This window comes from Taurulus bubalis (genome assembly GCF_910589615.1).
Source record: "Taurulus bubalis genome assembly, chromosome: 13".
NCBI classification, from domain to species: domain Eukaryota; kingdom Metazoa; phylum Chordata; class Actinopteri; order Perciformes; family Cottidae; genus Taurulus; species Taurulus bubalis.
Window position 1 is genome coordinate 2,478,981 of NC_136601.1, and position 13,574 is coordinate 2,492,554.

Sequence of the window (13,574 nt, forward strand, 5' to 3'; positions counted from 1 at the left end):
TACTGACCACCAGGGGACGACTCCTCTGGTTGTATAGAAGTATATGCTTCATGTGTTAAAGCTGCATTCTCTTTCCTGACCACCAGGGGACGACTCCTCTGGTTGTATTGAAGTATGAGTCATGTGTTAAAGCTGCATTCTCTCTCCTGACCACCAGGGGACGACTCCTCTGGTTGTATAGAAGTATGAGTCATGTGTTAAAGCTGCATTCTCTCTCCTGACCACCAGGGGACGACTCCTCTGGTTGTATAGAAGTATGAGTCATGTGTTAAAGCTGCATTCTCTCTACTGAATGTACTGTATAGAAGTCTATGAGAAAATGACGCCACTTCTCTCTTGATTCATTACCTCAGTAAACTATTTTGTGATTTTGTAATGCATCTGAAAAGATGGTTTAGTTTAGACTCTATAGCAAATTTGAGTGTTTTTACACAAAAGAAATAAACCAAAAAGAGTATTTTGGTTGTTCTGTTTGTTCTATGGTCTTGGTGAGTGTTGTGATGGATGACTGTTGTTTTAGTGACCTTGTGTCTGACTCACATTTCCATTTAATCAACACCTTTGTTGTTGTTAAGTTATCTCATGAAGTGACTATCTTTGCATGAAATCTGCTGCATATATTCATGGTCCCCAGAGGATTAATCGTGTTTGAGGTCGTGTCCCTTTTTTAACGTTGACCCAATCAAGACTAATGGAGATTAGATGATCGTCTCACAGAGGATGAACCGTTTTTATTATTTTAACGACCCGTTGCTGTTCCCTCTTTCAAACTGTCAACAATCTGCAGTGTGGTTTTTTTTTTTTTTTTTTTTTTTTTTTTTGTTGCTGTTTTTGGCAGCAATTGCATGTTATTTCCAAAAAAAAAGACCTGGCAGGCTGGACTGGTCTCTTGATGACATTTTGAGTTCGGTCTCTAAATAGTTTTTACCCTTTTTTTTTTTATTTGTATTCTTTGTTCAATAACTGTTTGTTATTTCCATTGAGTGTAGAAACGCTCTCTGATGTGTGTGTTGTTGTTCTTTTGGGGCGTGTTGGTTTTCATCACCTCTGGAACACATTGCTGCTTCAGTCGACGCCGCGATGCCGTTGGGTTGCAGGAGATTGTCCTGATCTCACACAGATGTTGTTGTTTTACATTTAAAGCACAAATTTAAAATGGCTCCCCTGCGTATACATTACATTTTGAGATTGGTGCGGCTGTATTCATGAAGCCGGGCTCTAAAACAAGCGGCAGATGTCTTTTATTCGTCGTAATCTTCCTCTCAGACCTACCACGTCGGAGCGATCGTCTCCCTCAGTCGTCGTCTTTGTGCAGAAGGCAAACGGTTGTAGTTTTCCCTGAAGCCGCGCTGTGAAAACACTGTTTGTCCTCATTAGTCTGCTCACACGCAATCTCTTAACTTCAACACTGGAAGGCTGGTTTCTTCTCTACTTCCAGTTCTCATGGACCGGTAAAGCATTGTAATTAAAGGGGCGTGGCTTCGTTTTTATTTGAACCTCTAATGAGAGCTTTTGTTCTGCGTTGTGTTCATACTTGTACTCGTTATCAATTAAGTGATTTTTTTTTTTTTTTTAAATAGCGTGTGTTTTTTGTGTGTGTGTGCTTTCGTGTAGTTTGTGTAAACTCTGGATCATTCAGTGCTTCAGGCTGCGTGACCATGAGTTTGCTGTGTATCTGTTTCCATGCAAGTGTTGTCTGAGCAACCCCTCCATCTTTTAATGCCACATCGTTTACAAAGACGAGACGCCCATTGTGCGTTTGCTCCAGTCGGGTGAAACTGTTTTTTTTTTTTTTTTTTTATCTTTTTAAAGGAAACGAGAGCCTGAAACTTGAGACCGTGAACCTAAAAAACACTGCAAAAATGTCCTACTGCTTGGAAATCTGGGCATACAAGAGATTTAAACTATTTCCAACCACACTCGGGGCTTTTAAAGTCGACCAGTTCCCCCTCAGATGTTGTTCAGTGACTGAAGGTCAGACTTCAGGCGCATATGTTGGACCTTTCTGTACTTATAGGGACAGCGATGGAGTTTGAGAGGTAAAGGTTTAGAAGACGGTGTGAAATCAGACATTAACGACACGTCATGCAGAGTTTGAGCTCTTAAGCTGGAGCAGATCACCAGCAGTAGGTAGTACCACTACTATTAATACTACTACTACCAAAAAGTACATGTTCCCACTGGGAGCAGTGGTGAACATTCAACCTATAATGAAAAAGGCGAATATGTTTTTCCATACCTTGATGCCATGTTGGAGCCAGAGAGCCTGAGCTGTCTAAATATATCATCTGTTTCCATGTTAAAGAATCTTGCCACTAACAACTTAGTTGTTAAAACTCCAAACCGGAGCTTCATCAGGTCAGCGTCACTTTTACTGCAGATGTTAGCTTTGTTCATCACACACTAATATCTAACCGCTGTTTTTATATCCAACATATTTGCTTTGTGGGATCTGTCCCTTCTTTCTGCTTTCACTTAGGCTTTCCTTGTTAACTATAAAATGAAATAATAATCATCACATTCCAAATTGATTACATTCCCTCCAGCAAAAGGTCAACTCCTGACTAAATTAATTAAAACCCTCGTAGTAACGACGGCCTCCGCTACCTTGTATAGTTTTGTAATTTTACACGATTAATTGAATCGGTAACTGTGATGAGTCTACTTCCTGTTTCCACTTTGCCAAAGCTGCTGACTCCTAATGCAACAGCATCCCAAGGCCTGATGGGATCCATTTAATTTCCTTTTTTTTTTTTTTTTTTTTTAAAGTTCTCGCCATTTGTAGAGGATCTAGAAGGAATAAATCAGTGAGGACGGCCAACTCTCACAGAAGTTTGTGCTTTTCTACAAGATGGATGCCCTCAAGTGTGTGTGTGTGTGTGTGTGTGTGTGTGTGTGTGTGTTAGTCGAGTTAAAATTATTGAGCACGACATCCTCATGCAATTTCCCGCCAAAAAGCACAGGAATGTTCATGTTTTAGTTTCACCGTAGCGAATGAGCTACACCTGCGTTAGCTTTTGCCGCCATGTGTTGCGTAATGACGATGAATGATTCTTGGATCCTTTTGTGGAAAGTTCATTTATCATTTTTAATTGGCATTTAATCACAAGTGTAGCTTTGCAGACATCGGTTCATTAACGGAGGGAAGTTCTGTCGCTACATGAAAAGAACTTTGGTAGTCGAACATGTCGACGCCGTCCGAGAGGTTTTATGATATTTCGTGTTCGTCCTGTCGGTCGTAAATCCTCAAGAGCCTTCGGCGATGTCTTCAGATGTTAAAACCCCAAAAATAAACTAATTTAAATGAGAAAATAAGCAAATTTGTCAAGCTGTAACCAGAGAAGCAGACTGAGATGATTAGTGGATCGCTCTAAATCGTCTTAATTCCATCTCTAGAATGAGCCGCTGTGTAAACCGTTAAATCAGAGCGCTCGTCTCTGTTGTGGTCGACCGGGACTTGAGTTCACCGTGATGGGATTTATTTAAGATGGAATAAACAAAGTGATCAAAAGGCGAATAAACGGTGTGTTCGGCCAGAGGACGGTGTTATTGTGGGTAGAATCGTTTATTTACACTATTTTAATTCACTATAGAAGTGAGCTCAATGCGAGGAAGAGTCATAAGTCATTCTTTGCCAGAAGGTCCGGGTAGTTTTATCTGAATTCTATAAAGTTAATGTGACGAAGACTTCTTAGTTTTCTATTCTCGTGCTGTCTAGAGGCGTAGCCGCTGCAGGCTAGTTAGCGTTAGCACGCACAGCCCTGGACTGTCCACGTCCCGTCGGTCCTCCCCGTGTCTAACGAGCCGTGAAGACGGCGTCTGGTCGGCTGGAGGGAAAAGGTCTTTCATCCGACCTCAGACGCTCTGCTGACTGGCGCTCCGTCTTACCGGGAGCTTCTTCTCTCTGAGGGTTTAAAAGCTGGAGAGCTCAGTCAGGAAACTGCTGCTGACGGTATAAATTCAGCCGGACCCCCACTTCTCTCCGAGTCCGTCCTTTTTTCTTTCTTCTTCCGGCTGCTTATTTGAACTTTGGCTCGCCCAGCTTCTGTTGATGCTGGTGGGTGTGAGGAAGTTTAAAAGCTCAGAGTTTTGACTACTTTTTATCGCTCCATCTACAGAAACACCACTTAACATGCAGCCCCCATCTGGCCAACGCTCGTAAACTAACACTTAAAGATCTTTTATAGGTGGTGTTTCTGTTGAACTATTATATTTTAATATGTAGAGCAGCTTTCACGGTCTTCACTTCCTCGGCCCTTCAACAGTTGGTCCTTTTCTCTTGTTGTTTCTCAGATCTTGTCTGTGAGCGGTTGATTGTGGTTCAGTCTGTCACCTACAAAAAGTGTGTGTGTGTGTGTGTCCACGCGGCTAACGACGTTTCAAAGCTTGAACTCCTCGGTCGTGACGATGCAGCGCGGCGTCGGGAGCAGCAACGGATGAAGATGAATCGGGTGACTGTGGAAAAAAAACAATCTTTGTTGTGTCACGGCGGGCGTCTCCGTCTCCGTCCTCTCCGTCTCCGTCTCCGTCCTCTCCGTCTCCGTCCTCTCCGTCTCCGTCTCCGTCGTGTTCTCTTTTCCATCGCGTTTTACTCTTCCTTCCATTTGTATTCCCACGATGCAGTTCACCTCGTTTCTCAAACGTCCCTCTTGTCTTTCATTGTCTCCTGAACCTCCTCGGCCCCGTTATCCTCTGGAGTTCTGACTTTCACAAAAGAAGCGCTCCCTTTTTAATCTCTCCTGCAGTCGCCTCCTCCAGAGAGACGTATCAAAGACGCCCAAGGTCACCGTTTGAAACTCGTTAAGACGGTGAAGATGCTTCCACTCGTTGTCACGCAAGAACGAGTCGGAGAGCAGGGCGAGTTTCTCCAGATCATAGGATCGATTCCTGTGGAGTTTTCAGTGCAATGGAAGATGATTCATAATAAACGAATGTTGAGATGTTTAAAAAGACGACATGGAGGATTCTGTGTTCAAGAAACGATTATTGAGGACGGATGCAAAATATTATATTCGTCACATTTGACGACTCGTTACCTCGCTGGTTGTTTTCATTCAGTCACGTTGCAGAAGGTTTGACAGGATCGTTCTCGCTTGTTTTGAATGTTTCATGTGATTCATCATAAAAAGTTCTTCATACGACCTTCAGAACTTTCTAGAAGCTCCTGCAGTCGCTCCCCTTTTTAACACGGTTCTTACGGTCATGGAAAACCTGGAAGAGACATGGAATTTTAAAATGGTTATTTCCAGTCCTGGAAAAGTCCTTGGAAAAAAAATAAAATCCCAAAAGTTTAGTAAAAGTCATGTAAATGTGTTATATTCATGTGTTCATGTCGTTCATTTGCGCTGAGTTTGAAATAATGAATATGCTTTTAAAAGAAAGACTCAGAATATAAGCAGGCATACATACAGGCATCTATATAAATGTTTATTCTTTTAATCAAACTATTGTCTCATTCATTTGTCATTTAAGGTTTACTGTATGCTTTGTGTTCTCATTGTTAGTTTAAATACTACATTTACTCACTTTTTACTGTTTACACCCAGATTTCACTAAATGTTTAATCATGGAAATTTGATTTAAAGTCATGGAAAAGCATTGGTCAAAATGTTTATGAACCCTGCATTAAACCAAATTTAAAAGTCATGGAAATTTGGTGGCAAAAGTCATGGGAATTTGGTGGCAAAAGTCATGGGAATTTGGTGGCAAAAGTCATGGGAATTTGGTGGCAAAAGTCATGGGAATTTGGTGGCAAAAGTCATGGGAATTTGGTGGCAAAAGTCATGGAAATTTGGTGGCAAAAGTCATGGAAATTTGGTGGCAAAGTCATGGAAATTTGGGGGCAAAAGTCATGCAAAAGTCATGCAAAAGTCATGCAAAAGTCATGGAAATTTGGTGGCAAAAGTCATGGAAATTTGGGGGCAAAAGTCATGGAAATTTGGGGGCAAAAGTCATGCAAAAGTCATGCAAAAGTCATGGAAATTTGGTTGCAAAAGTCATGGCAAAGTCATGGAAATTTGGGTTAAAAGTCATGGCAAAGTCATGGAAATTTGGTGGCAAAGTCATGGAAATTTGGTGGCAAAGTCATGGAAATTTGGTGGCAAAAGTCATGGAAATTTGGTGGCAAAAGTCATGGAAATTTGGTGGCAAAAGTCATGGAAATTTGGTGGCAAAAGTCATGGAAATTTGGTGGCAAAAGTCATGGAAATTTGGTGGCAAAAAGTCATGGAAATTTGGTGGCAAAAAGTCATGGAAATTTGGTAGCAAAAAGTCATGGAAATTTGGTGGCAAAAAGTCATGGAAATTTGGTGGCAAAAAGTCATGGAAATTTGGTGGCAAAAAGTCATGGAAATTTGGTGGCAAAAGTCATGGAAATTTGGTGGCAAAAAGTCATGGAAATTTGGTGGCAAAAAGTCATGGAAATTTGGTGGCAAAAGTCATGGAAATTTGAGGGAAACGTCATGGAAATGTTAAGTCATGGAAATCCTTGGTGAAGATGTGTATGAACCTGTTTAACGCCGCTCTCCTCGTCCTCCTCCAGGCGCCCTCGCCGTCCTGATCCCGGAGCTGGACCTCGTCATCTCTCTGGTGGGCTCGGTCAGCAGCAGCTTCCTGGCGCTGATCTTCCCGCCGATCCTCCAGATTCTGACTTTTCACTCGGAGGGCACGCTGTCGCCGCCGACGACCGCGAAGAACGTGGTGATCACCCTGATCGGGTTGATCGGGTTCCTCACCGGCACCTACATCGCCGTCGAGCAGATCGTGGCCCGCAACGCGCAGAAACACGTAGAGACGTTCTCCTCCTTCAGCCTCCAGTGACCGCGGGCACGGACATTTTAGAACGCCATTTTTATTTTTTACTTTCTTCTTCGTCTCGCTGCTGTTTTTTGGATACGGCGGCCATTTTAGGACGTTCGGTTCCCGTCTCTCCAAACGTATCACGATCATTCCTTCGGGAGATTTTTAAGAGCGGTTTTAGAGGTTAGTTTTCATTTAAAAACCCTAAATATATATTGACGTTTCACCAAATTATTTCACAGAACAAACTTTTTAACTGATATTTACTCGACTCGTTACCCAAACTGCTTCTCCATTTAGATCTTTTTAGACTTCGGCTCAATTTTTCTTTTTTTTTTGTCGCACTTTGATTTATGCCTTATTCCGTGAAACGGTGCACGACTTTAACATAGAAGATACTTTTAATCGAGTAGCTGTAACTTCACGTAGGACAATGAAAGGGTTGAGTATCGAAGCGCTTTTCTGTTTTTATTGGACACCGTTTAAATTTAAGAAAAGTATGGAAGCCCAGAGAGGTAAATGTTCTCTTTTTTTCAACTGTTTCTAAGCGGTTGTTGTTGTTCTCATTTCGGCCAAAAGACAATATCTTATTCTAAACGGGACTGAATGCATTCCTGTTTTAGTTTCTCCGTGTACTTCTAAACACAAGGCACATGTACATCGTGTGTTAGTGAGTTATGTAACACTACTTTCTTTAACGTGTTTTCAGCTGCGCTAAAGAAAACACGAACGCTCTTAATCCGACTTTGCCTCTTGTGGCCGAAGTGAGCATTACAACAACAAACAGAAATGATCCTAACAAATGTAAACAATCACCGTTGGTACGATTATCTTGACAACGCTTCATTTCCCCTATGGAGAGAGAACTATTTAGATCCGATTCAGAAAATGAATGGATTTAATTTTCCTCATTTTGGCGCCTCTGGGCTTCCGTAGGTTTCCCATTTCGCTCACATTACTCGTGTCCATGCCTGTTTACCATAGTGCTTAAAAGTATGGACGTGAATCACACTTGTTGAAGGAAGAAATGGGGAAATATGAGTTCCCGACTGTTGGCTACGGATGATGTAATCATGAGATATTGGAGAAAGTGATTCTTGATTTCCTTTATGTACATAAAAGCAACACAATTATTTTAATATATTACGGGAGGGTCAGTGCGGCGTTTTTGTTGTTGTTGTAGTCGTCCTCCTCATAACGCCCCAAAATCGCATAATGCTGGAACGTCTGGCTCAAGAAACCGACGGGAAAATGGACGACAGCTTCATGAGATTAAGAATATTTATATTTTACTGTATATTCGATTTTTTTTTTTAATTTTCTTTTCACTGTCTTCATTTTTTGCACAAACAAGAAACCAGGATTTTATGAAAACTCTAATTAATAAAATCTCACCGATACTCAACCCCAGAACAAATCACCTTTTCTCAACAAAACATTAAATAATAAAACGATATATAACTTTTAAAAAAGAAAGAAAACTTAGTTTTGCTGTTTTTTTTCATGTAGAAGTCAATTTGTTCTTCTTGTTTTAATGTATTAACCACAGTCAAGGTTCAGTTTTTTTTTTTTTTTTATAATTTTGTTTTTCAACATCATGCATTTTTTAAGACCTGCAGCTGAACCTTGAACATGTTTTGGTTTAATCACAGAGACGCTCTGCTTGTAATATAACGATATACAACACGTTTTATTTCCTCGCCGTAGGTATTAAATCATAAATCAAACCCGTCCGCCGGCCAACACGTTCTGAGTTCCTTCTCGAGCTTCTTGTTGTGAGTCTTCGGTGTTTTTGTGGCAGAAAACAGACGGTTGTTGGTTCTCGACTCGACGCTTGGAGCCTTATGTGTAAAAGCTGTTGGTTTGAATCACAGCTGACGTCGCTTTTGTGTAAATATCATTGTTGCACATGTAAATGTCCACACACACGATGTTAAAGCATTTTATATTCCCATGTTCCTCCTATTCCCTTCTATACATATCTATATATATCTCTCTATAGGAAATAGAGATTTTCTCCACTGGACACTTTATGAGGATGATGATTATGATGATGATGTGCAGCGACCCAAAGAAGACTAATTTCACTTTGCTTGATTTATAATTTGATAATTAGCAAATAGTTTTCAAGCAAAGGTTCTCTGAGGCCAACAGTTCAATAAGCTGCACTCTACAAATCTTTGAGATTTGATAAATGTATTAAAACAAAACCCTTAAAATTGTCATTTTAGCGCTCTTTCATTTCTTAATTCTCTTCATGAATAAATAACATTCAAAAGTATCAAAGTGTGCTTTACTGTCTGTTTTTGTTTTTAGCAACTGTCGTGTGATGTTTGGCGCCCCGTGTGGACAAAAGTGGTATTTATTTCATATGAGTCTTAAATGATGCATTCATGGCGACGAGAAATCATTTTTACCTCAATTACATTTAACTTTCTTTTTTTTTTTTTACCATAAACAGTCAACGAGGAAGATGTTGGGTAGATAATAATGATTAATATTGACTACAATTTGAATCATACCCTCTATAAATAAATCTGGTTTGAATTGACACAAAACGCTATATTAGAAAGCATATGTACAAGATATTTAGCACATTTTAGGTTTAAAAAGGGTTAAATTATCATAACTTGTATCGATATGGAAGTAAAGTCACGTGACAAAAAAACAAGTTGCACGTCTTTTTATTCAACCGACGGTTTGATTTAATTTTTTTCATTTATTTTTTAAATTGCCTTATTTGTTCCTAATGCGGACGGCCCAGTGCATGGAGGCGCTCTGTAATTGCCTCTTCGGGGTTAATCGACTGGAGGAATGCCGTCCCGACTTAAACGTTTTTTTCTGGCTCGTTGCAGACTTTCCAATTATAATATTTTACGCATTCTCAGACTCGTAATTGATTTTGAGACGATGGACAGAACGTGTGTGAATCTGACTTCCTCCATTGCGTGTGTAAATACTAGGCGGTCATGCGTGTGTTTAATGCCGTCAACAACAACATATGACGTCACGCCTTCGAGTCTGCAGAACGGAAACGAGACCTGGAGCGTCTGTCTGCTGCCTGAGTGACAGAAAGGAGACGGAGGCCGACTGGATTGGAAGGAGAGGCGGGAAAAAAATGTCAGTTGGTTTAATTTCCCGCCATAAAGCTCACACGCATCCAGCCTCACTTTGCTGAAAGAGTCCTCGTACTTTGTTGTAGTGTGATGCGAGATGAAGCTTCCTGAAGCATTGAAGCTTTCCATCCAATCGGTTCGCTCGTGTCCCGAAGCTTCACTTGCTCTACTGCGCCACCAAGTGGACAATACTTGTAAAACAAGCAGTGATCATAACGACACCGTGGCTTTGGTGTGTGAAGCTTTAAATGGAATAAATTATGTTTGTGACGCCAATACATCAATTATTAACTTATTAATATTGTGTCTATCTTTATGATCTAATGGCGGGGTCAAAATCAAAAGTCGAAACCAATTGGGAGAGGGTTGTGATGTGACTGTGGGTCGGTGGTTAGAATATCCGACTTTCAGTCAGAGGATCGGTGTTTCGATCCTCAGCTCCGTTAGTCCATGTTGATGTGTCCAATTTTTTAAGTAAAAATAAGAACTTTTCCACAGTGCTGGGCTTTTTGAGAATATTTCGCCTGCTTTATAAAATACCCTTTCACAGGCACACATGAAGCTGTACAGAGAGGAAGGGGGAATCCATTGAGTTTCTCTGCCCCTTATATTTCAAATCGCACGGCAAACCAACAAACATGTTCTGAATCACGTGGTCCGGCCGGCTCAGAGGCTTCCAACGTCACCGCATACGTCATCGACACGAAAGGACACGTCACTAGTGACGGCCGACAGCTTCTATATTCTGCAGAGCTCGTTGTAATCTGGTGAAGATGGCAGCTTTCTTATTGGAAGGTTATGAGCCATGAAACAAATAGTCCTCCATGCTTCTGGATGAAGGCTCTACATGGAAAACCTGTGAAGGTCATGCAATTTTAAAATGGTTATTTCCATGCCTGGAAAAGTCCTTGAAAAAAATAAAATCCCAAAAGTTTTGTAAAAGTCATATAAATGTTACATTTTCTCACTTTTTCATGTTTACACCGAGATTTCACAAAATGTTTGCTGATGGAAATTGGGTGAAAAGTCATGGACATCCATGGGTCAAAATGTTTATAAATCCTGACGGTCGTCGCCTGTAACTTTACTTTTAATTTAAACTCCTGGAAGCCTACGAGGTCGAGGTAATTTCAAGAAATGCTCGTTAAATATCGTTGAATATATTCCACCAGATGCTACATTTAACCAAATTGTCCGCACTTTTTTTATTAAACCAAGTTAAACGGAATGATATGGAAGCGTAGTATGGTATACAAGATAAGTGGAAGTTATTTGTAAAATGTCCACTGAATGTGTGAAAAAAATAGTTCTGGAAAATGGCTGAAAGATTTGAAAGAAAAACCTAAAAGATTTTCCGAAATTTACTACATATGTGAAGTTTTTTGTTTTTTTTAAATAGCTGAAATAATTGTAAAAGGAAAGTTGAAAAAATGCCAAAAGACTTACTATGAATTGTGTGCAATATTTCCTATAAGCTGACGGGACGATTAGCAGAGAAAATGTGTTTAATGTTGCATTAATATGAATGAGCTGAAGGAACGCCGTCTTTCCTTCAGTAATAAACGCAGAGCGGGAAACAAAGAAAGAAAGAAGCACAGTGAACTTTCTTTTTATTAAGACATGTTTTGGGGTCTCGTTTGGTTTCTTTTCGTCTCGTCAACATTACAGACATTCAGAGGAAACATTCTTCAAGGCGATGTGCAAAGAACAGCGTATGAAAGGAAAAGGTACATTCTCATTGGCTCATTGGCTTCCAATGCGAGAGGCTGAAAGCCGGACGCTTTGGTTTGTATATATATTTATATATATATATATATATGTATTTTTCCAAACACACAAACAACAACAAGCTCAGTCCATTGCATTGATTTTTAGCACTTAAAAGAGGAGGAAAAAAGGTAAAAGGCCGGCATGTTTGAATCCCCCAGTGGGCCAATTATATTGGTTCTGTCCTCAACGAGTTTCTTCATACTAAAAACCTCGGCTTGATTTATTAAACCGGCTCCCGTGGGTGTGAGTTCACATCCATATTCTCTTTTTAACTCGTGCTTTAATAGAACATCTAACTTTTTAACTTTCAAATAAAGGGAAAGGGAAATGCGGTGGTTTGGTTCTAGAGAAACTGATGCACATTATTCCTTTCTTGCAGAGAGTATTTATATTTCCATGTTAATAATTAGTCTCTTCGTTGAGTTTAATGAAGAGTTTGACAGTTTGGGACATTTTTTTTATCCCTTTCTTGCAAATAGATGTTCAGATTGATAGCACTCTCATATCTGTAAGGCAAATACGAGTCTTCAGCCAAAATAAAACCCCACCATCCAACACCTCCAAATATCTCCTAAATTCAGAGTATTTCTCAAATTAAAAACCTGCAAATTACCCAGCTAATGCCTCCTGAAAAAAATAAAAAGCTTTTTACTTAAAAGGTTCTCTTAAAAATCCCTTCTTGGGTTTGGAACCGGCAACATGTTGGCACACAAATGAAACAAAGACATGCACACACACACACACACACACACTCCCTGCTTACGGTCCTTGGTGGACCTTTTACATTGAAGGGAGAACAGCTGATCCACACACACACACACACACATTGAAATGCAGCAGCATCACCACGCTGACTCATATTCAACATTCAGCCTCCACTTTCCAGGAGTGTGAAGCACAGTGATGTGGTCAGAATACTGTTCAGAACTTAGTTACTCATTTTAACGTCTCTTCTTCTTCTCGTTCTCTGTTTAATATTCAGATATGAAGTGTAAAGTGGATGCACTCGCCGCTTGAGGGTGTTTTAATGTGTAATTGAGCTCAATGTGTGAACGCTGGCGTGCTTTTGTGAGTTTTGGAAAACTGAAATGAACAGCTTTGATGTTTGTGTTAGAAATGAAAGTGCACAAACACACAGTGTTGATTCTGAACGGCAGAGACACGCCGTGTTTTGTCTTTTCTTTCCACTCAGGTGTTAAGTGTCTTGGTACTGGATCGGGGAGTCCGTCCCGCCGGTGCTGCTCTGAGAGGCCGACGAGGTGAGACGGTCCCAGGAGGATAAAAGACACGGCGGCTCAGCAGCACTAAACACCACCGACGGCTTTCACCACCTCCAGAGCCCTCAGCCCCAAATGTTGGTACTGAAAAGTAAAGTCCTGAACTTTCAACGGCGCGTCCACAACGAGTCCTCGTCCTTCTAGAGCGTCTCGATGATGCGAGGTAGACGTTGCGCCATTCATGTTGCTGGGTTAGCAACTGGGTGTGCACCATAGAAATAAAATAGGAACGAGGACCGACGTTGATCTGTTTTCCGTGTCCAAAAAGAAGATGGTGGTTGTTGTTAAACGTTGGGAAAAGGGAGGACGCGGGCTGACGTTAGCTAGGTAGGCTAACGTTAGCTTGTCCTTCTTTGGAGCGGCAAAGGGACCGGCACTTGCCACTAGCTAGCCATGAAAGCATGGTGGAATTAGCTAGCTAGCTAACTAACCAGCTGCCCACGTGTGAGCTAGCTAGCTTGCTAATTCCCCCATGCTTTCATGCTACATGGCTACAGAAATTGAGCACAGCAAAGTTGTCACTGATCTGGCGATAGCAATGTGCTTCCCTGCGCTGTGACAAGAGTGCGTTGATTAAGCATCGTGTTGTAAAATTGCTCTTATTGCTACAAAG

The 13,574-nt window shown here is 40.8% G+C and overlaps 1 protein-coding gene across 1 annotated transcript in view; it reads left to right on the forward strand.

Annotated features, from left to right (window-relative positions):
- slc36a1 (solute carrier family 36 member 1) overlaps nucleotides 1-6,819 on the forward strand; it is a gene marked incomplete at both ends in the record, with an annotated part of 24,940 nt that extends 18,121 nt beyond the window's left edge. The window contains one exon of the mRNA XM_079228443.1: nucleotides 6,542-6,819. Within this exon, the coding sequence (XP_079084569.1) occupies nucleotides 6,542-6,819 (278 nt within the window). The remainder of the gene's footprint in view (nucleotides 1-6,541) is intronic.
- Between the last annotated feature and the right edge of the window lie 6,755 nt (nucleotides 6,820-13,574).